Below are 25,675 nucleotides of genomic sequence, written 5' to 3' on the forward strand. Positions count from 1 at the left end.
TTCAAGATGCCTTTTGAAATTTTCTATGTGAAAATCTGAGGATTACTGTCATTTGCTGATCAGGCTGTGGGGGATGATTCCTTTAAGCATTATGGAACTTTCAATTTGGCTGTGAGTAATTTGCAATGAATGCAACTTGCTGGCTGGAGCAAGCAAGAGAGGGGCTTATCAACAAACAGTTTTGTGATTATAAAAGAGCAAGTGGGCCAAAGGAAAGGTCATTATCCTTAATTAATAGGGTTTTACTACAAATTTTGAGCAGACAGGGGGTATCTGTCTTAGTTGTTTTCTCTTTTTTTCTTTCTCCTTTCCCCAAGCCTTTATTGTTTCAATATTTTTTCTTCATAAAACATGTAGTTTGTACTAAGGGAACTGGTACTAAAGAACTCCCACCACCACCAATCATCTATTCTTGTATGCAAGTTAACCAACAGCAGCGAGAATTCAGTGCATTTCTGGGGTGCGTATCTATATTTATAGCTTCTTTTTATATTTATAGCTTCTTTTGGCTCAAGGCACTTCTGAGTAGAAGGATTTATAGATGAAGATTTGTTCTTGTTGTTCAATTCAAATAGTTCTTCAGTCAGTTCTATTACTTTTTTGTGACTTGCCTACATTTCTGCTACAATTATACGACAGAAAATAGAATGTTTAGTATAAAATGCATCTATGTATGCATAAATGAAGAGCTGCTCTTACATCTGCAGTTGAAAGATATTTTTCAAAGTCTTACAGTTACAAAATTAAAGTAATACAGTTTTGATTTATCACATTGCCTAAAACTTAATGTTCTGGTTTCTACAGCAAAAGACTTTTTCAAGCAGTTTTGCAAGGGCCATACAAATTGCCTACAAGCGAAATAATCCATTTGTGACTATGCATTCATGTGCTTTTGTTAGCATATATAATTAACGTTAACATGTTTGCATTCCATTGGGAATTCCAAATTTAGGTATTTCCCTGAAAACCTGATTTTTAAATAATTATTTATTTATTTTGGAGCACTGTCTACCCACTGATTCTTCTTAAGTACTCAGGGCCACTAAAATTGAGACATGAGTTGTGAGTTCAGCCCATGTGACTATGCCCCTGTTGGCTCTCCTGCTGGAGTAATCTGAGAAGTAATTAATGCGGTGAGAGAAAAACTAGAAATAAGGGTTTGTGTTCTCTGTTTGTTCAGATAATTTTTCAGAATGTGACTATAGGAAATAATCACTAAGAGTTAAAATGTTTGGTGGAAATGAGTGTGTCCATCCAGTTTGTTGCATGAAAGCATCTTGCTGCTTGCAATGGCTTGTTTTATTATTAATAGTAAGCACTACAAATTTTGAAAGCAATGAATTTGTGAAAAGAACCATAATAAAACATTTTGTTAGCAGGAATGTTGATATTCATTTTACTGGAATGATTAAAGCAGTGGGGGAAGTAATAACAAAGAGATAAATCACAAGTATTCACTTATAAATAAACAAAAAATTAATGGTTTAATCAACAGGAATACGTATAGTGGCTTAGTCTTGGCTAAGCATGTTTCAGATTTGAAATGAAAACTTTCTCAAATTATTCATAGCTGATTCATAGATCCAGTGCAAAAATTTCATGCTTTCTGTTAATTAAAAGGAAAATCTGTCCCATTAATGAGAGTGAAATGAGGCTAGCCACTATGGTTAATGTGCTAATACACTGTTAAAAAAAAATTAATTTGCACTATGATAAATGTTAATTTGAAAGCAAGGCAGATTATACTAGTTCCATAATTAAGTGTAAATGCTTCACCCCAAGGACTTTGTTTTGCACAGTAACTGATTGAATAGAAAGGATTGAATAACTGTGACTAAATCATGAGGTCTAAGCAGCTTGTGTCTAAACCTCTGTTCAACCTGTGTCTCCCAAGGACTGCCATAGTACATCAGTAATTAATATTCTTGGGAGAAGGTATTTCTGATTTATGTTGTTGGATACAAAGTGATGTGTTGATACTGCTCTGTGCTCTGATATGCGCCTCCCTGCTGCTAGCAAGCTGAAGAGTTTGAATTCAAAGTTCAGATCCAGCTTCAAATCTCATGGAAAAATGATTCTTAGTGAATACTATATTCTACCTAGGGGCTTAACCTCAGGCTAGCTATGGTCACTGCAGGAGCACTGCCTATTTCACTGTAGCACTTACACATGCTGTGGTTTAAATATGTTTCCATTATTTATGTTTTGGATGTTGGGTTATTTTTTTTTTCCTTTTTTTTTTCACATCACCATGTTTCTCAGTGCATTGCACTGCTGGAATTTGTTGCCTTCAGAATGAAAAAAGCAGAAACCTAATAAAATGAGAGGAAGCCTCAGGAAAGCGTGTATACATGCAACTAATTTTTATTTATTAAAATAAGCTAGTTAGAGGGTAATTTTTCAAGGTTTCATGTTTTATCCACTTTGAATTGTAGAGCTATAAATGCTTTTGTTGTAGTTCCCCTCTTAAATTGTATGCATTGGTGTTCTGCGAGTTAAAAACACAATAACATAAGGAAGCTGAGTCGTTATGTATCATAGGGTGGGAAAATATCAGGAACACAAAAGCTGAAGAAGATCAGAGCTGTAAACTGAAATATTTGGAATAGCCCAAATCTCTATTTATGATTATTTTCAGACACATTCTCATAAGTTAGTCTGCTTCTGCCCTAGTAAATCCCTAATATCATCATATTATCCAGGGAATGATTGACAACACTGGCACATGGCTGCAGTTGACTAAAGGCAGCCAAATTCCACTCCATGAAGCAGAATTATGGTTCTTTAGATAAAGATTTCTTCCCACCCTTATGGTTGAAGCAGCAAGTAGACCTTGAGAGAAAGTATTTCCTTGTACCTAGTTTGCACTGTACATATATTTTAAGAAAATGAAAGAAATTGTCTAATTCGAACTATGTATATTAAAATCTGATAATCTAAAGTCTACAAGTAAAAATTGATTGAGATCTGCTGACTTAAGGCTTTTTTTAGGGACCGCTCAGATGGTGTGATATCAGCATTTTGGACTTTTTTTTTACGGTGCAGTACTATAATAAAGTGAAGAACTTTACACAACATTTTCCTGTGTGCATAACACAGCAAGGCTGAATCATTATGTATTGACTTCACCATCTCACTACTCAGCGTAGATCCTTCACTTCTGAGCTTTGGGCATGGTCAGAAATAATTCATGTATAATACTACAAGATCCTTTTATTGGTCTTTTCTGTACTGTCATGGCAACAGCAATTTGTTTTAATTTGTGAATAAAAGCTGCTTAAAATCTTTATAAGGGATATAATTTGGAGCCAAATGTAATATGACCGCATTATCCCTTTCTTGTCATTTTGAAAAAAGAGAAAGTTGGAGGACTGAAGAAGAAGGTGCACATTTGGAAAGATTTCTTGCCTTAGATAGAAATGCAATGCAAATGGAGCCAAGTTGTGTAAATTGAAAAGGCTTTTTTTCCTTCTTTCTGAGTTTCTTTGTTGTCTAAGGCTCAGTGCTTTCCTAACCAATATCCAGAGAATTTCCCTGATGTTTCCTTCCCTTTAGGAAGGTGTCAGTCTTGCTTTATTTTATAGGTTACTTTTTGAAGATCGGGTATACTGTTTTGAAAGTATTCTTTCAAATCTGCAGTTAGTGAACACTCGCAGTGGACACTGAGCAATAAAGCTTTTGATAGAAAGCAATTTTAATCCAGGAGCAATGTGTTAACTCTGTTCATTTTCTTTCTTCTCCTTTTCCTCATGACTTCCTTTAGGTGTTCTCTATGTGTATACCTTAGAGACAGTAAACTTCCAGTTAATTAATATTTGAGATTATAAAGGACACTTTGCAGAATAAAATGTAGAAAAATCCATGATGATTGCATCAGTGTTGCTCATATTGTTAGCTGATTTAGTACCTTTAAGCACATTTGTGCTTATACCAACTCAAACTCTACTGTAGACGGGCCTCAGGGCCGTTTAGCCACTCTTAATAAGCTTTGAATGCTGTTTAACCACTCGCACAAATCAGCTCAGCTGCAGCAGTGCTAGGAAACTGGATGGTGCCTTTGTGTGGAAGTGTGAATATAGCTGAGAATGCTCCTGCTTTGCTCACGTATCTAGTGCTCAATAACTTCTTTCCTGTTTTCCAAATTCAGAGACTGATTTCAGAAAATGCAGTCACTTTTTTTTTTTTTTTACCTCATCATCATTATCATTGTAGTAATGTGTTTTTCAACTGAGACAAGACTAGAATCTCATTGAGGGCAATATTGTATTAAGAGCAAACAAAAACAATTTCCTGTTGTGTTACTATTCCTTTCATCATAACGTTCACCTAGAAGGAAAGGTGCAGCCATGCCTTCTCCTCTTTCCCATTTATTTGTTCCCTGCTTGGTAAGGGAAAAAATGTGACAGAATCTGAATTGAGTAGGGCCATACCAGAATTCTGATTTTTGAGTGTCTCGATATTAAATTGCAATTGTAAGTGTTGTAGTGCCCAAACTCCATGCCCCGTGTGAAAGATAACCCACAGCTGATACGCGGGAGGTTTGCTGAACTTGAAGCATGCCTGCACATCTGCAGCTACTGTCCTGTCCCAAGCACTACAGATAGCAACTCATTGCATATCAAGTGTGAGCTCATTCAGTGTAGCCATAAGGTTTTTATTTGTTAGGCACTTTAACTCACTGGTCGGATAAACCTAGCATAACACTTTCAGTGCTGCCCTGAAGGTGTGCATGCTTGCAAAAAAAGCACCATAAGTTTTCAGGAAGCATGCACCCACAGCAAGAGGGCTTCCAAACAAAGACAGCAGTCCAGGCACTTTTCTTTAGCTAGATGATGCCAAGTTTGTACTTTAATGCCCTTTAAGCAAGAGAACTACAGACGTGGGTGGTTATGGGGAGCCTGTGTGTTTGTGGCAGGATGCATTAGAAATGATGGTGGGGGTCCTGGCAGTAATGAAATACATGCTGCTTCCAAAAATGGGTTTTGTGTTTACAGCCTGAAATATTTTAAGATGACAGCTCTTATTTTAGTTGACTTGGGAGAATACTCTGACTTTTTATTCCTTTCTTTCTATCCTGCTCATACTGAACCAAAGCAGGAGTTCTTGATGTGCTTTTAATCCTAGCTACTCTCAGATCAAATTTGATTTAGGGATTGAGAGATAAATATTTAATTCTAAGTTTTTTCTTGTATGTGTTCTCAAAGTAAAGGCAAAAATTATGGTCCTTCCTTTAAAATGTTTAAGTATGATCATAGGAACAGTGATAATTACTTGCCGGAGAGAATCTCATTCATTTGAGTTATTTCTTAGTCAGTGACATGCTAGGATGTCACTGATAGACATCACACAAATGCAGAACAAAGAAAGGATAAATGTCTTTTTTTTTTGCCATAAATAACAATAAAAATTAATCCATTGGTTATTGAAGCATATATTCCAGAAGATTCATATTTTGACAGGAATATGACACTGCTCTACTTATATTTTTTGCTCAGGAGAGAGTGAAATAGATACAATAAGCAAGTTTGATTGCTTCTCCTTTTTGGAGACATGGCATGGAGAGGGTCATGCATCAAAGTTTGAATCTTTTCCATTAGAGGGAATTTTCTATGATGTTTATGAGGAAAATTCACTCTCAGAGATGCAAGCATCTTCAATTTAGGAAGGAAACCATGAATAATAGCTGCTCTAGGATCCTGGAAAATGCCTGAATTAGGAGATAAATCTAGGAGGTGGAATATAAACTGTTGTAAAGGACAACTTCACATGTACAAAGATGCATTCCTGATCCCTTTTAAGAAGTTGACTGATAATGTATAGGACAGGAAATAGCAGATGAAGCAAATAGAATATGTGGTGCATGCACATCAGTATATGTTACTTGCATGTAGTAAAAAGGGAAATAATCTTGTTTTATTTCATTGGCACACAGCTACGTTTACCTATAGCTCTTTTATTGCAAGCATCAGACATTGCAGTAATGAAGCTTTTTAAAATATGTTTCCAGGATACCAGTGTAGAAAATGATCTGAACTTTAACTTCTCTTGATTACTTAGAGCTTTTGTCTCACTTAGTTGACATTTAATACGTGTCTGTCTTTCATTAACTTTATGTAAAGTCTCTCCTTTCCCCTCTCCAAGTTTCTAGTTAATTACAACTGAGATTTTTCCTACTTTTTTTTTTTTTTTTTTTGTCTTTAAGGATTCTCTTGATTCTTCCAGTGAAAATGTTTACTGTGTGCATAAGAAAAAGGTACCATAAAAACATGGGATATGAAGGCACTGCCAGTCAAGCAGCAAGCAGACACATCAAAACTTCCCCAGCAGCTCTTGCTGTGATGTCCAGGCAGAAGGTGGCCTCTTGCACAGTAGAGGGGTGGGAGTCAGAAAAGCTGAAAAAACAGGAAGGAAATATCTAGGTAGAAATTTAAAAATAAAGAAATATAATAAAGTACCCAGTGAAGACTTTCCAGGCTCAACTTTACCCATGCCTCTGAAATCAAACAGGAACATTTTTTCTTTCTATCTCAGTGATGCTCCAGTGACAGAGATCAAACATGATGTCGTCAGATGAAAGAGCATAGAGACGCCAGGCTGGCCTCTGGGACTGTTGGGGATTTACGTGCCCATCAGCAGAGTGGACAGCACCATATAAAAAAAAAAACACTTGGAGGGAATACAGTATGCCCCTAAATGAGAATATGGAAATGTCTTCAGTATAGCTAGATAGAAGTGTCTGAGCTTTTATATTTAATTGTGTGGCAAATTTACATCCCATTCCACTGAACTTGGTACCTTCTTGCTCACAGGTGATGTTCCTGGATAGGGAAGGGATGGGGAGGAGGGAAAGGTTTTTCCACTTCTGTCCCTGACAGCTTCAGGAAATGGCTCCAGCAGTCTCTTGACACATTTCACACAGCTTCATTGTGCTGTGCTAGCCTGTCTGCCTGGGGTAAGTTGGGATTTAATTGGACTTGAGATGGACGATAATTATGTGCACACATTCAGAGTTTTGCTGAGGTCCACAGCAAGATTCACTGTGATTTATTTCTTCATGACAAATGTGCAGTTCTCCTACCTCCCGCACAATAGACCAAATAATGACCTTCTGAAATCATTGTGACTTCTTTTTTTATGCCTTTCTTTTTCTTTCTTTTTATTTTTTAACTGGTTCAGCTTTGAGCTCTGTCTGTATACTTGGAGACTCACAAAGGACTCCTGCTGTGCTTACTCCCAGCTGAAAATACAGCCTTATAGCCAACTTGTTTTTCTTATCAATCAGTCTGGAGAGAATAGCTCTCTATCTTGTTGATCATTCTTGTGTAAAGCTCATGTATCACTTCAAGGATTGTCTAGATATTGGTTATGTCAGTTTGCTTCTATCACCGTCCAAAAGCAAAGACGATGTGTCCATAATATTAATAGTCAGAATAGGAAACATATATCACAGCTCTGGTTCACGTTAGTCAAAAAGGATGATTGAAAGAACACTATGAAAATGCAGTGCTTAGAGGTAGAAAGATGTTTGACAGTACCTAAGGGAGAATGAAATGTGATTCTGGAAAAATTATGACAGTCTATATAATGGGCCTTTCATAATTTACATCAGGAACCTGGACCTGTAATCTCTTATACAGATGAGTTATTTTTCTCACGTGAGTAATTTTGACTGAATAATTGCATTGACTATAGAGGAACTGTTACCATAAATACAAGTTGAGTTTCTGATGTTTATCAGTCTATCCTTGAGAAAAAGAAAAAAGAAGCAATTAAAAATGATGCTGTAAGTTTCTCTTCAATGAAAAAAATATAGATGAAATCAGTTTAGGCTGAAATGATCATTAATGCTTCTTTTGCAAAAGTGTTTGTCTTCTTTTTTCTTTATAGCTCATTTCACTCAGGCTATTGCCAATTCCACAAATGCTGCTAAAATGCAGAACCAATCGTCTTTTTAACAATGTGCATTGTTTTTTTTTCTTTACTGGAATTCTCAAATCTTCTTAAAGTTCTCCCATTCTCTTTACTCTTCTCCACCAAAGATTTCCAATTTATTTTTAAAAAATGATAGTAGGGATCTAATTTAAGCCTCTTTGTTCAGTAAGTGAAAAGAAATGAGCAACTGATCCGTGATGAAAATTCTTGAGAAATAATTCTTAGCAAGTGAATTCCTGTAAATTATTAAGGAACTATATGGAATGGCTCAAATTGCCATTTTTCTGTTGCTTGTGTTTGTTACAATGTGCCTTTCTGCAATATTTCCTTCTCCAGTAAAACTTTTGTGTTCTGTACTTAACAGCTTAAAACAGAAGCTATTTAGAGTATCTACCCATATTTGAAGGCTCAAAGTTTCACCTTCCCATTGTAAAGGAGCACTTGTGGCTGTGCTGTTCAGTCACTGATAAAGTGTTATCTGCTAACATCTGTCCAATATTATTATTATTGAACATGGCATTACATAGAATACTTGTTATTTACTTTGAACTATATATCTTGTTAACAACTTTTAATGAAACTTGAAGGATATCAGATCTAAGGTATGTAGACGGATCTTTGAAAATATATTTCAGCCCAGCAGTTTTGCAGGGAGAAACTGACTGTGAACCATGTTGTTTGATGTTAGGACAAACATTTCTTATCAAACTTATGTTATGGCAATATCATAAACCTCCAATCTATGGCATTATCTTAATTTACTTGCTGAAAGTAGAGTAATAGCAGGAATTTAAAAATAAATAAATAAAATAAATAAATAAAAGTATAGGAATAAAAGTAGAGGGCATTTACGAGGAAAATAAACTTAGGAAGGTTACGCCCAAGGAATTGTGGTCAACAGCTCTATGTCCGGATGGAAACCACTGACAAATGATGTCCCTCAGGAGGTGTGTTTTGGGACTGGTGCTGCTTAGTATCTTCATTGATGGTACGGACAGTGGGCTTGAGTGCACCCTTAGCAAGCCTGTTGATAACACCAAGCTGAGTGGGTGCAGTTCATACTCTAGAGGGAAGGGATGCCATCTAGAAGGATTTGGACAGTGAAGTCTTGAGTCTTGGCTTGAGAAGTGAATACATTTTTTACTTAGAGGGTGGTGAGGCACTGGCACAGGCTTTCAGAGAAGTTGTGGATGCCCCATCCCTAGAGGTGCTCAAGGCCAGGTTGGATGTGGCTTTGGGCAGCCTGGTCTAGTCAGTGGCCCCTTTGCCCATGGCAGGGGTGATCGCTAGGTCATCTTTATAAGGTCCCTTCCAACCCAAGCAATTATTTGATTCTATGAAAATTTAGAACCTGATGTAGGCTGATGTTTTTATCCACACCTTTTCAAAGGTTCAGTGAGTACCTGTGTAGAACTGGATTTGCAGTGACTTTGTACTATTAGTAGGAGCGATGCATTTTGTTCATCTGTTATCAAGCATGAAAAACACATGGCGGATGGGCTTCACATTTGCTATTGCAGCTTGGTAGTCAGAATAATTTCATTATAATTACAATAAATTTTGTCTTAGCACATATACTTCTGGGAAGATTTTATCACAGGGAGCTCCAAACCTACAGCCAGATAGAATTCGTTTAAACTGTTCTTGATTCTTGAACTCTTATTGCCACAAAAAAAAGGTGCTTTCAATTGGCTTACTTGAAGAGGAGCTGAATACTCAGTTTGTGCACTAGTCAAAAAGGCAGGCTATCTTGCTATCTATCTATCTATCTGCTACTGCTGTTCTCTGCAGATAAGTGAAATGACAGGAGTGGCACCTCCATAAACCTCAAGAACACAAAAGGCTGATGGCTTTAGTGATATTTTGTCTCTTGAGCAATGACCTTCATTAATAACACCTGTGATAGGAAAATGAAGTACTTTCTGTTTCACTAATGTCAAGCTGATGCTTGTCAACAGATCCTTTTAAAGGTGGACAGTGACAAAGAAAAATAGTAGCACTGTTACATTCTATAATATATGATTTTCAGTGTCTCCCCTGCTACACTGGCAGAGAGGATTTTTATTTTCTAACAAGTGTAAAAGGAGTTGAAACTACATTTTTGTATCTCTAAAAAAATATGCAATATCCTGCCAACTTAATCAAGACTGGATTTTCAAGGCACTCAGCTTAAGTTTAAAAACCTAAGTGGAACGGACGAGTTTTAAAAGCACTCTGCATCCTGCAGCTCCTATTGAGGATAATCTGGCTAACTTATAGATGTTGAGCAATTGAGAGAGTCTGGCCCTAAAATAATTCCTTAATACTCCTGGAGAAAGAAGGTGGATTGAGCCTTGCATTTTTAACTTGTTGATGTAAATTCAGTCTACATGTTTAAATGTTCCCCTAAATAAATGCTTTTCAAACATTTAAAAACAGCACCCACGTCTAGTAGCAGAGAACAGAAGAATGGTGTCAAACAGACTATTTCAAATTTAATCAGTATTTTGCTTTCTTTTGGTCACTGAAGCTAGGAACAGATAGGAAGGTTTTCCTTTGGAAATTAGCTACTACTGAGGGAATTGGTATTCTATCTTTGAGTTTTTATTGATGTTGTGTGTGTTTGTGTTCAAGCAGTGACAATCTAAAAGTGTTTATTCACACTACCAAAGAACTTTCTGAATCAGTGACCCTATTTCTTGCATTTATGTTCATTGCTTCTCTCCTTCGTCTGTCCTCAAAGCCCTTGTTTTTCACCCTCTTTCTGACTATGATTTCCATCCTAATTAACTATTCTTCTTCTCATTAAACTGGTGTAAAGCTGGAGCAACTGTAGCATAATCTGTAGAATTACTGAGGTGTAAAATCAGATACAGATGAGAAGGGTAGGATTATGCAAAATTACTACTCTTACATGATTCCTTTGCAAGTTTTATTTGAATCAGTGTCCTTTTCTTGAGTGCAGTCAAGCCAGCTAATGCACACGAGAAAGAATCTTGTGCGTTACTTTGCTTTTCTTCACTATTAACTGTTTCCTGCCTTGACAGACACATTATCTATGTAATTCCATATTGGAGACAAAAGTGAAGAAACATGAAAATATGAATTTATATGTTCTACAAAAAGAGAACAACTCAAATTGAAATCCACAGATACTATTTTATCATCTCTATTTTCTCCTGCAGCATCCCAAACTTTCTTCACTAGCAGTCTAGTCACCTAAAGCATGCATTAAGAATGACCCTTTATCAAACTTGACAGTGATTTCTATACAAGTTAAAGCCTAGAGTTAATGGCTGTTTGCCTGAGCTTCTTTTGTCACATTAACAGGTTGAAAGGCTTCTTCGTATCCTAAGTTTTGACAAAGAAAAATGTCAACATCAGTAACGCAATTATTTTCCCTGTATTGAAATGCATGCCAGCAGCCTTCAGTCTGGGGAGGCTACCCAAAGGGTAGTTTCTGCATGTATTTGGGTGTGGAGGATGGTGAGGTATTTAGAACTACAGCAGGGAGAAATCTGTTATCAACTCTGAATTTTCACAAAAGAAAAAAATCTGAAGATTTGAACATGGTTTGGACTTATGTTTGATTCTTCACCTTGAAATATGATGGCAATGAGTTTAATTTAAAGCCCATGTTCAATTCAGATACTCAACATCCATACATACTTTTCTATGTAGTTTTTAACCTTCAAATGGATTTCAGCTTAAAAAACAAAAGGAGCAGTTGAAGAGCAGAGATGGTCAAAAAAAGTACTATTACAGTGGGAAAAAAAAAAAATCCAGTTACATGTAGAAAAGATTTCAAGAAATTCTTAAGAGGCGGCGGCACAGGCAATTTTACACAAGTAACATATCAGCATATCCATGATGGTTTGAATCTCTTTACTACTTTGGAATATGCAGTTCCAGGTGAGAGATACATTATTGTTCACTGAGAATACTATTTTTCTACTTTATAGCATCTGTATTTGAGTGCAGGTAGTATGATGTTGTACTCGTGACTTTGAGTTAAAGCAGCATGGTTCAAAACAGATGCGTTGTCGGGTTTTTTGGTTTGTTTCTTAACAGCAGCTGTTACGTGCTCTTTTTATAAGGATAGTTAGAATATAAATCAAAACATAAATTTAGAAATTGTGAGACTAAGTGTAAAAGAAGATCCTGAAAAAGAAAGGCATTTAATGAGTATTGTTTTAAACCTGTAGTTTACTGGTTGACCTCCAAGGTAGAGTGGATCTCTGATTATAGATTCCTAAATAATAAACACATTATGAGATCTTCTTGAGGAAGGAAATAAAAGAAATTAAATGATCATTTCAGTTAGACAGAAGAACCTCTTACTTCCTGTTCTTATTACAAGCCAGTAGTCAGATTCTCTGAAGTATTAGTGCAGTGATTTTTTTTATACTTAGTAAATGTTCAGCTGTTGATTTTCTTTTACACTGTATGCACTTTTAGTTTGAGGCTGATCTCTCTACTTGACCATAAAATCTCTTAAAATCTCCCTTACAACTAAAAATCTTAATACAAAGGAGATGAAATCTTCCCTGGAACTTGATTTGTTTTAAATATAATAAAGATGGCAAGTAAAATCAATATAAAACTAATTATTTAGTGGAATAACTCAATTTCATTTAGTTTAAATGTACAGAAAACCAGAAAGAAAACCAATAAGTAGTTCAAATACTTATTTTTTCTAAGAAACGTGTTCTCATGAGACAAGCAAATTAAGCCATGTCAGCCATCTCATGTGTCTTTAGAACGTACTGGAAGACTTCCTTTCCCCCAAAGTGCTGTAGAAGCTTGCCTTTTAATGCTTGATAACTATATGATTAGTGACCTAGGGAGTTCTTTGTCTGATTCAACTCGCAGAATTCCCTTTTTCTTAGAAGGAACTTGAGGAGAATGTATCCCCGAAAAACGATGCTGCTTCATAAGAACAAAAATAATAAATACTGTCATGTCTTTTTCATCTCAAGTGTGGAAATGGTTAGAGATTAAAATTAGATTCAAAAAAATACTACCTTTACTGAAGAGAGATTTTTCTGAGTTTTACTTTCTGGTGAGCTTTATAAATCAGCAACTGATTTCCCTACTGAGAAGCTCAAAGGCTAAGAGCAGAGACACAGAAAAGGTCTTGCTGGACACCAGTGGGAATGAAAGCTACAGAAAACCTGATAAAATGGCTGTGGCTTGATGAACTAGCTACTAGTAGAAAAAGAAAAAAAAATACAGACAGGATCAGGATGACCTGCAACATTTAGTTTGAGTACAACTCTGTCCATTTACTTCTCCAGTGTTTACCTTATCATTTACCCTTTTTTAGTGCTATGTACACATTACCAATGTAAGTCTTTTTGGTTTGTATACCACTGTTTGAAGATCCATCTGCAGTATAGCAGACAGCTCCAGGTGCTCAAGCTAGTCAAACCACTTTTCTTCAGTTAAAGGAAATGTTAAGAAATGTCATCCTAGTTCCTATGCTTGCTTCAGATTTTTGCAGACTGGGGGCCTCCCTGTCTCATGTAGCTGTGCAGGATGCTGGATTTTTGTCATATCTTAACGATCAAAAAATGCCAGTCCCTAACAGGGATAATTAAGTCACGGCACATGTTTGCTATGTTTGCTTATATAAAACAGAAGTGGTGATTCTAAAAAGTTGATCTGTGGAAAGACACAGACACCAAGTCTAATGATATTGGACAGAAGCAATTTAGCATTCTTCCAGCTGGAAGAGTGCACTTCAGTTTACTAGTGGGTGTAATTGGGGCATATTGTACACAGAGGTTGTTTGGAAGAGGTTAGTACTGAGTTTGTGTCCCAGCTTAACTCTTGGGTAAACTAACTAAAAAATCACTTCATAAATGATTTCAGTACTAGTCAGTTCCAAAACAAGGAATTTTGCAATGCCATCTGTTGGCTTCTGTAAAAAATCAAATGAAAAACTCATTTGGCTTGGTTGGTGGTTCCATAGAAAGAACGGATTTCCAGTCTCTACCACAGCTTCTTATGGGGCAGAAAATTAACATGAAGTCCGGTTCTAGTTGGAGACACTTCTTCAGCATTTTGAGAAATGAGTCATAATGCCTGGGTTGCTATCTGTAGAGCAGTCCCAGCTATAGCAAAGCTAAAATTGAAGCCTAGGAGTTGTTTGAAATACAGGGGACAGGAAACACTTGAGGTGACCAAATTCTGTGTGGATCTGTCCACACATGCAGAACTGCTGGTCATTAGATGTTGCAGGAAACATTCTAGGTGTGGAGATGAATTTTGAAAGCATGGAACAATTTACCTGTGTTTACTTGGTGAGAGTTCTGTTCTGTATCTTATAGTTTGGACCTATACCCTTAAGACTATATTTGTAAGCAAGAAGAATGCAGAAAACTTTTAATGCTATTTTCTATTAAACTGGATGTTTCTTTTGTTGGGCAGGCATATTTTTCTTGCTTGTTATTGTAAGAAATATTATTCTGAGAAGTAATGAGGATTATTGTGAGAAAAGCTTGCATGCTGGCAATGCTGTTGCTTCATTTATTTATTTATTTATTTATTTATTTATTTATTTATTTATTTATTTATTTATTTTTGGAATGTCTTACATCTAGCCCATTTGAAGGTTTGAGTATGAACAATAGAAATAGTTGTGATAAATTGTCAGCTTTTTCCAAAGATGCAGGAGTTCTGAAGTTACTGCCAATTGACAGATGGTTTGTCCTTGCTCATTGCTTGTCTTCTTGACAGCATTTTTCTGCTCTATGCAAAATTTCTCTTGGTGTGCAGTTGAATTCTTCAGAGAAAGAAAATTATATTTTGCTTCGTCCATTTTCTTGTTCACTGATTTGATGAAATGTAACACCTTCCTCATGAAGCAGAAGTTTGATTTATTTTAATAGATTAGAAAAGTGTTAGGAAAACTACTGAAGTTTGACCTGCACATTTCTGAAGTTACAAAGATGTTAACAATAGATATTTTATATCTATTACTGTGGACTTCGATGACTGTGTGAATGGCACTCAATACTCGACAGCTGTATTTTTTGCTGCAGGAGTTATGAAACTAATGACAGTATTTTCAAACACTCCAGCATGAACTTTCTGGCTGAGCAGCCACTGAGTAGGTGGAGAGAAAATCTTTTTAATTTTTCACCAATATCATGCAATCTGTTTCAGAACTGGCCTGCTCAAGTGCTGCTTTGATTCTTACCAATGGAGAATTATGTGATATGGCAATAAAAATTAGCCAAATACTAGTGGCTTATAAATGAAAAATGCTGATTGGACCGAAAAAAAAAAAAAAAAAAAAAATGTGCTTTGAAGTTGGTGGCTATATTGTCCGTCTTCTGCATATTCTCCAGAACTGATTTAGTTGGGTGAGACAGGAATGTGTGAGCCACTTTGTCCATCCAGCAGCTAGGATGCAACTTCATACTGAGGTTCTTCTACTTCTGGATGGTCCTGCACAGTGAAGACCCTCAGCAGAAGTGCCACCTCAACAGCACAAAATGCATTATTTAGTATTGCTTTTGTTGCAAGCATCAGAAAGGTAGCCAGCTAGTTTCAAATATTTATTCTTCCAGTAAATAGATATAGCCTGAACTTCACAACAGTTGATACAGAGTTTATAAGATTCTGCTACTTCTAGCTGCTGCTTTTCATTGCAGTTAAGAAAGCAAAATATATTTGGAAGCATAAAAACAGCTATGTTGGGTTGGACTAAAGATTCCTTTGGTATCTCATCTCCAAAACAGGCAGTAAGTGAATGCCTAAGGAGGAGTAAGAACAGAGTAAGCACAGTTTCTCAGCTACCAGCTATGTTTAGGTTTAGAGACGCTGCTGTATAACTTTGTGTGTTCAGTAACCCACAGGTAGATTGCTGTACAATTTCCCCTAGAGGTAGTATGAGAAGAGAATTTGTCAATGTGTGTATGGTTTAATTCTATTTTAGGAAGGGTTAAATCTCTGTCAATAAATATCTTGTTGGATTCTGCTGATATTCAGCCATCATTATGAATGCACACTGTAGTTTTTCTCAGTTTTGTCTTAAGAGGTGAGCTGTGTAAACAATACAGTTACCCACCTTCTGTCTTGTATGGAAATTTCCAATCTGTCCCTGGCCTTTCTGGAATGCACAGCAAGGCTCCTTGTCACAGACAGCAGAACAGGTAGAGGGATCTGAAAATAGCATTGTATTCAAATACTTGAGATCTTGAAGTCTCTAACTCCTACAAGTTTAATCAAATTGTTATTGCTTCTAATATTCAGGATATCTGATTTATTTTACATTATTGCCTTGTGCCTTTGCAAGTGATATTTTGTATAGTCATTATTTGCTGGCACAAAACTTAAGTCCATGCCAGATCACAATGTGTGAATTTCTGCCAGAAAAGATTGTCTCTCAGATAACAGATACATTTCAACTTTTTCAACATGTTAGTCATATGAAACTTCTGAGCAACTTCATCACATACGTCTGTTGAAGCTGTGTTCTATGTACCTTTTGGTTAGAATCAATTTTAGCAGAACCAGACACACTTTTTGTTGTTTTTTTGTTTTGTTTTTTTTTTGCTGTTTTCTAACTGCTGTGTTATGTTTTCATCCCTTTTAAGGGATTTTGCAGTGGCTTTCTAAGTAAACAAGTCAGCAAGGTCAGTAGATAGACAAAGGCATTGTGGAAGACTGTTTCATAACTGTTAAGGTATACCACATCAAGTAATAACTGTTTTGCTGACAGATAATTGGGTCTTGGCTATGTTGGTGCTAGCTTTTGGTTTGTTGATTTATTTTGGATTGATTTCATACAGTCTGGAACTTGTAAGTGTGTGCATAGTAAGTACTGATTGGGAGAATCTTCTGACAGTCACATTATGAATGTAATCATAAACTGTTCATATTTGAAGAAAACTTTAGACTGAACAACATCTTCTCTCAAGTGTAAAAACCGAAGGTCACATATAATATTTATTTTCTGTAAAACAGAGGTTGTGTCTGTTTATTTTCTTTCTACACTGAAAAACTTAAAAAGCACAATAGTTGTAAAATACCTGAAGGCCATTACTGATGATAACGAAAATAATGTTTCACCCTTCAATTCATACGGACATGGTGAGAAAGGGTTTACTGCATAAGTAAGTCAATTAACTGAATACTGTCCACACTGGGCGAAGAGAGGTGCTCAGAAGTAACAGACTGAGACACATCATCCTGATCCTGATGAAATGGGCAACCCTGAAATGATAAGTGAATGCTAGGTCCAAGTTTAGAAATAAATCCACTTTATAAAAAAAAATAACAACAAAAAAAAAAAACCTATTCATAATAAAAAAGACTTACTGGGGGCCAAAGCTCATTGCATTTTTAAGCAACTACTTTCAATACTAGAACTGTCTTTGTGTGGATGGGCTAAGGAAAATACCGAAAAGCAGCTTGCAACAGGATGAAAGGAAAAGTGAATTCTAAAACTGTGGGCTATTCATAGCCCATCTAAACTTAGAATATATTAGTTTGAATGTCTCTGAGTACATTACAAGTTCATCTCAGCCTGACATAAGCTTTTTGAAAATGGCTTTAATATTAAGTAGATTCATGAATGCATAAACTTTAATGGATAAAACATGATTTTTCAGCTGAGAAATTTCAGTTGCAACTGAAAAATGAGTATTTTTCAACTTAAGATTTCCAAATTACAAGTAAATCTATCATGGGTAGCCTGAGCTATTTGAGTAACTAGTGAGACCAGTAAGCTTCTTCCACAGTCCAGCTCAATTTGTCTCTGAGCTGTATTGAATAATAATGGTGATTCTTAAAACCACATTCTGTTGAAAAGGCTTTTTCTAATTTAAATATGATAGCCTAGTAAAAGTAGTCAAACGAAACCAAATCCTTTTAAAGAAATTACCTGAAACTAAAGATTCAGTTGATTACCATTTTGAGGCAGAACAAGAGCTAGGAGTCCTTGATGGAACACAATCATTTTTGTTTCCCTAACGCCACCACGAGCCTTGAATTCTCAGGGTATTCTCCTGGCAGACTGTTTCAGAGCCAGTGGGAACCTTAGGAGGCCTTGCCTGGAAAAGTGCAGTCAGGGTAATTTTCTGTGGACAATGTAAAACAGCATCAAAGGAACACGGCAAAATACGCTGTTGTCACCACATTCAAAGAGTAACGAATCAAAACAGTGAATAAAGCAAGGACCTCAATCCATGCTCTTAAAATAAATAATTTTCTATGAGCACACTAACAGTGATGGCTTTCCTTTCTCCCAGTTTCTGACACCATGAGAGTTGCAAATAGGATCTCAGTTCATATACTGCTGCTCTTGTATTTTTTTCCCTAGTCTCTCTAGATCGGAATTTCTGATCTTGCCTGCTATTGTACTAAATAAGCAGTGACCCTGATTCTAATGGCCTCTGAATTAATAATGAATATTATCATTATGGGGTCTTTAAATAAATTGCAGCCATCCTTGGCAACTGCTTTTCTGGTCGTCACTGTTAAAAGGCAAACATTGTTGCTGTGCATTAATCTAAGTAGCAACAGACCAGCACCAGTCATCTACAAGAGCTCCTCCAAAAGTAATGCCTCCTGTTTTAATGTGTTGGCCTGCCATGTCAGAGACAAATGTTGGTGGTATGGCAGTAGTGGTTGAACCTTCCTGCAATAATTCCATTCCTTTTTTTTGCTGTGTGACAGATGGCAGCAGAGGGGCTGTCTGACAAAATGGTATCTGACGTGGAAGTGTGTATGAAGCAAAGGTGTGTCTTTGAATTACTCCATGCAGAAAAAAATGGCACCTACTGATGCTTGCTGAACTTTTATGATGACCAAAAAAGAAATGTGAGCACAGTGAGGTGGTGGATGCGTTTCTGCAGTGGTGACAGCGACAGCAGGTCCCCTCTGCTGGTGCAGACTTTTACTAGTATGCCATGCAGGTTACTGTGTTCATTCCTGGAGAAAATGCACAGCTAACAGTGGTGACTATGTTGATACTGTTTTGTAGCTAAGAATTTGCCCTATCAAATGGTGTTATTGTGCTTTTTGTATATGTTGTAGTTTCCATGGAAATAAACAGGAAACATTACTTTCAGAGCAACTTATTTACTTGTATTTTCTAACACTGCAAGTTTCAAGACATGTTTCAATTTTTGTCTTTGTATTTTATTTTAATTTTTTCCTGAGATTAAATGCTGTTTTAGATATTCACCAGTTTTAAATGGTGAATCAAGTTGTATACATTGATTATAAAAACAAAATCAGATTGACCTATTTAAAACAATTTCAGTGTAAATGTCAAATCAGTTTTAGTTATGAAAAAAAAAAAAAAAGCCTTTTCTATAGATTTCCTGGTCTCCCTTCTATCAATGTTTCCTTCCTAGCTAGTGGAAGTACATCATTTGTACTTTTCTTCTTTACTGTGAATCAAACATGGCTTTCCACAAGAGCAGAGAACTCAAGAAGGGAATTAATGTTGAGTGAAAGAAGAATTAGGCAGTAAAATTTCAGTCCGGTACAAAGGTATCTCCTTGAATAATTTTTAGCAAGGAAATAAAGAGGATGGTGGGAGAAGGATTAGAGGCCTTCTCTGCAGATAGCCAGGGACAGGCCACTGTTCATTATCCCGGTAACAGCTCTCTTTCTCAAGAGAAGCTCTCTCCCAGCTCTGCATTTCCATGCGTCTCAAGGTTGTTGGCTCTTTTTGCTTGTTTCTATTTATTTATTTTTAATTCAGAGGTTTCCATGTCATAGGCATACACTAGAAAGGTGGGAGTGCAGAAATCTGATATGAGTTACTTGATATTCATTTTTGGCCTTCCTCTCTGTTGCTCTCTCTCTCACCGCACAATATTAAGGCAAAAACAATTTCATTTTCTCCTCAGTCAACTGAAACATATTCTATTCAGTGATGCCAGCAGTGAAATGTATTTTGCAACTTTAATCAGCAAGTCAAACAATAACACAAATGCTTCCACAAAATTTTGCTCTCTATCTTCAGTTGAATAACAAAGGTCTTAAAGAGCATGTGCTTCCATTTTTGTCAATTGCAGAGAGCACCAATTTAAGTTTTTTTGTTGTTGTTTTCTGGTTTTCATAAGCAAGCTGACTGATAGCTCGTTTGTTCTCTATTTCAGGTTGTGGAGACTAATTTGGTTGCTTTTGACTGTCACTGGATCATTATAAATGAGGTAACTGTCAAGTGAATATTGTTGTGAACTATGAATCCTGTTCTCAGGCTTAAAAATATTCACACTGGTCTTGCCTTTGCCAGCAGGAAGCACTAGCTACAACAAAGTTCACGCCCTCCTGAGATGGTGAACATTTAACACAAAGAGAATGCCAAGCTTTTTGGTTTTGCCGTTTCATCTTGCCTATTTTTAACCTTAAGGTCATTTCTCATTCATAATGGATCTTCCTACTGAAGTACTTTTGTTTTATTCATATTTTATTTGCTTATTTAAAAAAAGAAATTAGTAATCCCATCTTTCCTGTAAGTATTCATCTAGAATTCAGTAATGGTTGGTACCCCAAACCACTGATATCAGTAGAAGACTTCTGGTGGACTCCTGAACTAGGTCATATATCAAAGTTCCTGAAGGAAAATAAAAGAAAAATGGAGGTCCTAATTTTAAACTGCGAAATAGGTTCTTCCATGAACACTTGTCAGCTACAATATGGCAAGTCAGTGTGAAGTAGCTTTGCATATAAAAACTTTGGAAAGTGCAATTGTGCTAGATTTGAAGGCATTCCGCAATTTTGTTTTCTGAAAAGCAATTTAAGTCCAGAATGGCTGAATTCTCTGAGGAGATAACTCTACCCAGTATGTTAATTGTAGATCTCCTGCATGTTCTTAAAACAAAAGATAGCTTGGAGAAATTGCATATGAATTCTAGATCTATTCTGGATTTACTGTGCTCTTCTGTTTTCATACCTTGCTACTAGTTTTTCACTAGTAGTCTAATTCAAAGTTTTTTTTTTCAAGGTTATAATAAGTTTTAGCTTTTTGCAGTGAGAACATACTTTGTCCTTCTCCTTTAAAAGAGCGAACTTTAAGCCAACATTCTGTGGAGGGAATTATGCCTCATTAAGTGCTGTGAAGACAACCGAGGTTCAGCAGAAATTATTGCTTTGGGCCCTGCATTTCTCCTGACCAGTAATTTTCCTTGTTCTTCAGCACTGAATAGGATGGGTCTCTCTGGCTGAGAACCCAACTCTAAGCTACAGAAGGTCACATGAACTGCACACAGATATTTCCTTTTCTGCCAGATTAAACTAGAAATTATTTGTCATCAGTGGAATATTGAAGTGGAGTTGATGTGTACTCTTCTGAGTTAAGAGTTACTATTTTTTAAAAAGATATGAACAAAGTCTTTATCAGTAGAAGACAGTTGTATGCATCAGTATCAATAAAGTTCCCAGACAGACTGGGAGTAAGTACTTTCTCTTTTTATATGTCCACTCCTCCATTCTCAAAACCAAAACGAAAACCAAGAACCATTCCTACTACACATACATACTTTCTTTATGTTCTGTATTCAGAAATTAGTGTCTCTATGGAAGAAATTTTGCTTTCTGAGCATTGTTGACTGTACATACGAGTGGATTAATCAGCACAGCAGTAGAAGTAGTTACCACTTTAAACTGTCTTCTCTGCTCCAAAACTATTCCTTTCCACAGCTAGCAGTGCTGAATGATGTATGCAGAAACACATGCACCACCCTTCCTATGCCTTATACTCTTGTATGTGAAATGGGTGGAAGCTGGAATTAAGTTCATTCTAACTAGCCATGCTAAAAAAAACCATAGTCATGAAAATCTTCTTTGTATCCCATTCAGTCATCCCTGCTGTCATCTGTGGAGGACGTGAATGTATTTAACACCATGCAAAGTTAACTCTTCAGCCATCTCAGCTTAGTCATCTTCTGGACCTAAATTCATATCCCCACTGAAGCAATTTACTGTCAAGCTCTGTTTGTTGACTCTAGGGGTTGAACTCAGTGACCCGTGTGGATCCACTCCAACTCAGGATACTCTATGATTTCAAAATGCTCAATATTTTGTGGATGTAAAGATCAGACTAGTAATAAAGTTTGTAGATAATAACGAAAGGAAACATGTTTTGCCCTATTCTTCTTTAATTTGTAACACTATGTTCAAATTAAATAGAAATATTTCCTGGCTGATGAATGTGACATAATATTACTTATTTATTGCAACATTTTGCAAGTTCAGTATTAAGATCACAACATTACTACTTCAGCAGAAGTGGAGTAATATCCAGGACTTTAGTACATAAAATTGCCGGCTTCACATCCAAAACTAATCCATCTGATATGATTGTCCATTAACTATTGATGACTGTAGTATTTCCATGTGACCGTGAAGTGTCTGAGAGCTCTGCCTGTTTTTCTGCAACACAACTCTTCCATAGTGAACTTAGATATCCATGGTTGTGTGCCTCTATTAGACAGATCACTTACAGTTATTAACTATAACAGTGCTTCTCTTGCACCCGATAAGAAAATTTAAGATACTTTAAAATACAGTGAAAATGCATTGTTTGTCAAAATCTATATGTGACAAATATTTCCTTGCAATAAGATACCACAATAAGCCGTATTTCTTTCCATCACTGCACTAAGTGATTATGGTGTGCTTACTGAGCATAATAATATGGTAGGAAATACCACCTTCAGTTCTGTGATCATGAATCTGCCTGGGTTTTTGAGGCAACATCTGTTATTTTAATTGCTTGCTTTAAATGGAGTAATGCCTTGAAAGAGTTCCTTAATTTTTATTGTCACATTAGATGCTATTTTAGGTAATACAGAAAAATTGCTTGGAAACTGAGTATGAAAATGGAAATGGACGTGTGGGAGGAGGAAGGTTGTTCCTATAAAATGAAATAATTTGCAAAAGCATAATACATCTTATTAGTCCTTTACAAATAACACAAATCTCTTCTGCCTGATCATTGCATTCTGTTGAAGAACCACCCTCCAAATAAGTATTTCTCTTTCTTCAGGGCTTGAAAGCAGATGGTAAAATTCTGTATTTAAAATTTGTGAGAGTCATAGATTTGAATGTAGTCATGATCAAATATGCCTTTTAGAAAGATATGAGAATGGATTTTGCACTCTCCCTTTCCATTTTTCTCTCTGCGTTTTTTCTTTTCTTCTGCACAGTAGTAAGTGTAATCTTAAAAATCCCAGGGTAGTAAAATATTTCCTTACAACTACTAAATCACTAGTTCACAGTAAAATAAATTTTATTTAGTGGACTTGAAGAAGGGACAGTTGCACAGAATGATTTCTTTTTTGCTCTTTTTAAGTTTTGTTTCCTGTTTAAATTAAAATCAATTTCTGTCTCAAGCATTTTGCTTTGTTAAAGCATTCAGGGGCATCTTACTATGCTCAAGACTGCCACCAGTTCTCCACTACTATTATTTACTCAAAGAGAATCTGAAACCCTTTACAATGTTTACAGTAACTGTAGAGAATGTAGAAATACTAAAGCCAGTAAAAAGTATTGATAGGTTTCTATCTGCGATAATATGCACAGCTGTGACTAACAGAGTTAAAGTAAAACTGGAACAAGTGAACAGAAAAGCTCATTTTTCTTAAGAAGAGCCTGCAAAGTTTGGCTTGGTTAGCCTATGAAAACAAAGACCGAAAGGGTATATGCTTTCTATTTATATATCAAGTGTGAATAAATGTATCCTTCTCAAAGGCTAGAGAGGACAAGTTTGTCACACAAGTAAATTTGCTCAAAAGTTCCGTGAATTAAGTGAGAGAAAAATTAAGATTTGGAATTACCAGAAGCATCAGAGTATGAAAGAACTCCTTTGGGGAGAAGTAGGAGAGAGTTTATGGGAAAAGATATAGTGATAGGTTTATCTGTAACAACTCAGGAGAGATCTGGAAAAAGTCTCAGGATTGTATTCAAAACCTGCTTTCAGATGAATACATGTTTTCCCTTGGAATGGGCTGTTCCTTAGCCGATGCATTCAGCTTGTCCTATTGTGTTTTGGCCCATAAAGAGAAGTATAAAGCATGACTACATTTTAAGCTTGAGCAGCTTAAAATATTCAACCAGATCAGGTCCCTAAATCATAGTTAAATTCCAAGAGCTCACATAATTTTACATTTGAATGTGTATAATTGACTAACAGTAGTGATAGAGGTTCAACCCTTACATTTTTTTCAGTGGTGACAGCAGGTCAAGCATTAAATGCCACCCCTTTTGAAAAACTGCCTTGTCATGAGGACGGACGCACTGCCAGGTCTTTTGTTCAGACAGGTTGGAGCCAATGGATAGAGATACTCTCCATATGGGACTGGTTTGTCCCGCTTTCTCCACATGCTCTTGGATTTTTATTTCTCTGTGAAAGCTACAACCAAATATGATACTTTCCTTTACCTTTTTTCTCCATCTTATCTGCCTGCTTTTTCTCCATCCTGTCCAGAATCTAAGAAACCTAGGGGCAAGTAATGGGGCAAGTGCTTATGTAGGTCTGGATCTCCCTTAACTTGTCTTGGAGTTTCATCTAGTTATACCTTTCCACCAATTGCTCCTCTTTGGGAAGCACTGAGGAATACAGAAAGGGTATAGCACACATACCAGTTTGCTCATCTGTGCCAGGCAAGACAGTAGTGGTAGCTCAGAGGCCTCAAAGGACAGTGGCCATCTTATCCTACTGTGACCCCTGCCTAAACTCGCTTCAGCCAGCTTGCAGAGGAGGAAGTAATCACTTCTCTGAGTGTCACAAAGGATGTATTGAAAACCTTCTGTTAGAAGTAACTGCTGGAAAATAGGGCATGTTAAATGTATGATAAAATCTGGAAACATCTTGACTGAAACTTAAAGATACCTCCACAGTAAGTGTTGTGGGGTCTTTTTCTGCCTTTATTTAGGTCTCATTACAGGATAAATTATTTCCTTCCACGTTTTTCAGTTACTCTATGATAAACAGTAATTCTGTATCTAAATTTCTCATCTCAAAATAGAGACCAAGCTGAACGGCAGTGTATACTAGGTGACCAGTAATTGTCTTGCTTCTCACTGGAATATTTTCTTGATACATTGAGATGATCCTCTCACTTCCATTTTTTCCATCTGTACAGACCTATGCATTCAAAATTGCAGTCCTTTCTTTACTTACGTGCATAATAGGATGAAACGGTCATCTAATTTCTATTCATGTTCTGTTTGGAAAAGGGTAGCCTCTCTTTATTCTGAGTTCAGACATTCAAAGAAAGGTTCAGAAATTTATCTTGAGCTTTGGATTTTTCTAGAAAAGCCCACAGAACCAAGCCTAAATTTATACAGGTGTCAACTCAGTTCAACTTGGCCAACTTTGTAATTTTTTTTGACATTTTGTGCTTGTATAACAGATCATCTGCCATCCTTCTATCATTATACTGTATCCTACTTTGAAGTGCAAATGAAAATTGTTTCCTCTCATACAATAGTTACTTTATATAGTTTTCTTAAGTCAGATCCAAAATTTACGAATGAGAGATGATATTGAAGAGTCATTATATAAAAGGCTCATCACTCAGCCAGTGCCAAATTTTAAGAAATTGCAAAGAAATACATAGCAAATGGCAGAAGTTGAGTCTGGGTTTGTATGGGATTGCTTTCCAGTTAACCTAAAATCTGAATTTGTGATATAATCAGTAGAACTCACAGCATTTAAAATGATAGATATCATTCTATTGATGCCTATATTTCCTCAGCACCACAAGAAAATCTCTTTGCTGTGTGGATTCTG

General features: G+C 36.3%; 1 protein-coding gene across 3 annotated transcripts in view; it reads left to right on the forward strand.

Moving 5' to 3' along the window:
* GRID2 (glutamate ionotropic receptor delta type subunit 2) overlaps nucleotides 1–25,675 on the forward strand; it is a 690,114-nt gene that overhangs the window by 453,161 nt on the left and 211,278 nt on the right. For all 3 annotated transcript variants that reach the window (XM_090138802.1, XM_090138803.1, XM_090138804.1), the window contains one exon: nucleotides 20,037–20,090. In XM_090138802.1, coding sequence (XP_089994928.1) covers nucleotides 20,037–20,090 — 54 coding nt within the window. The remainder of the gene's footprint in view (nucleotides 1–20,036; nucleotides 20,091–25,675) is intronic.

The sequence above is a fragment of the Phasianus colchicus genome, chromosome 4 (assembly GCF_987193195.1).
Source record: "Phasianus colchicus chromosome 4, bPhaCol1.hap1.1, whole genome shotgun sequence".
Lineage (NCBI taxonomy): Eukaryota > Metazoa > Chordata > Aves > Galliformes > Phasianidae > Phasianus > Phasianus colchicus.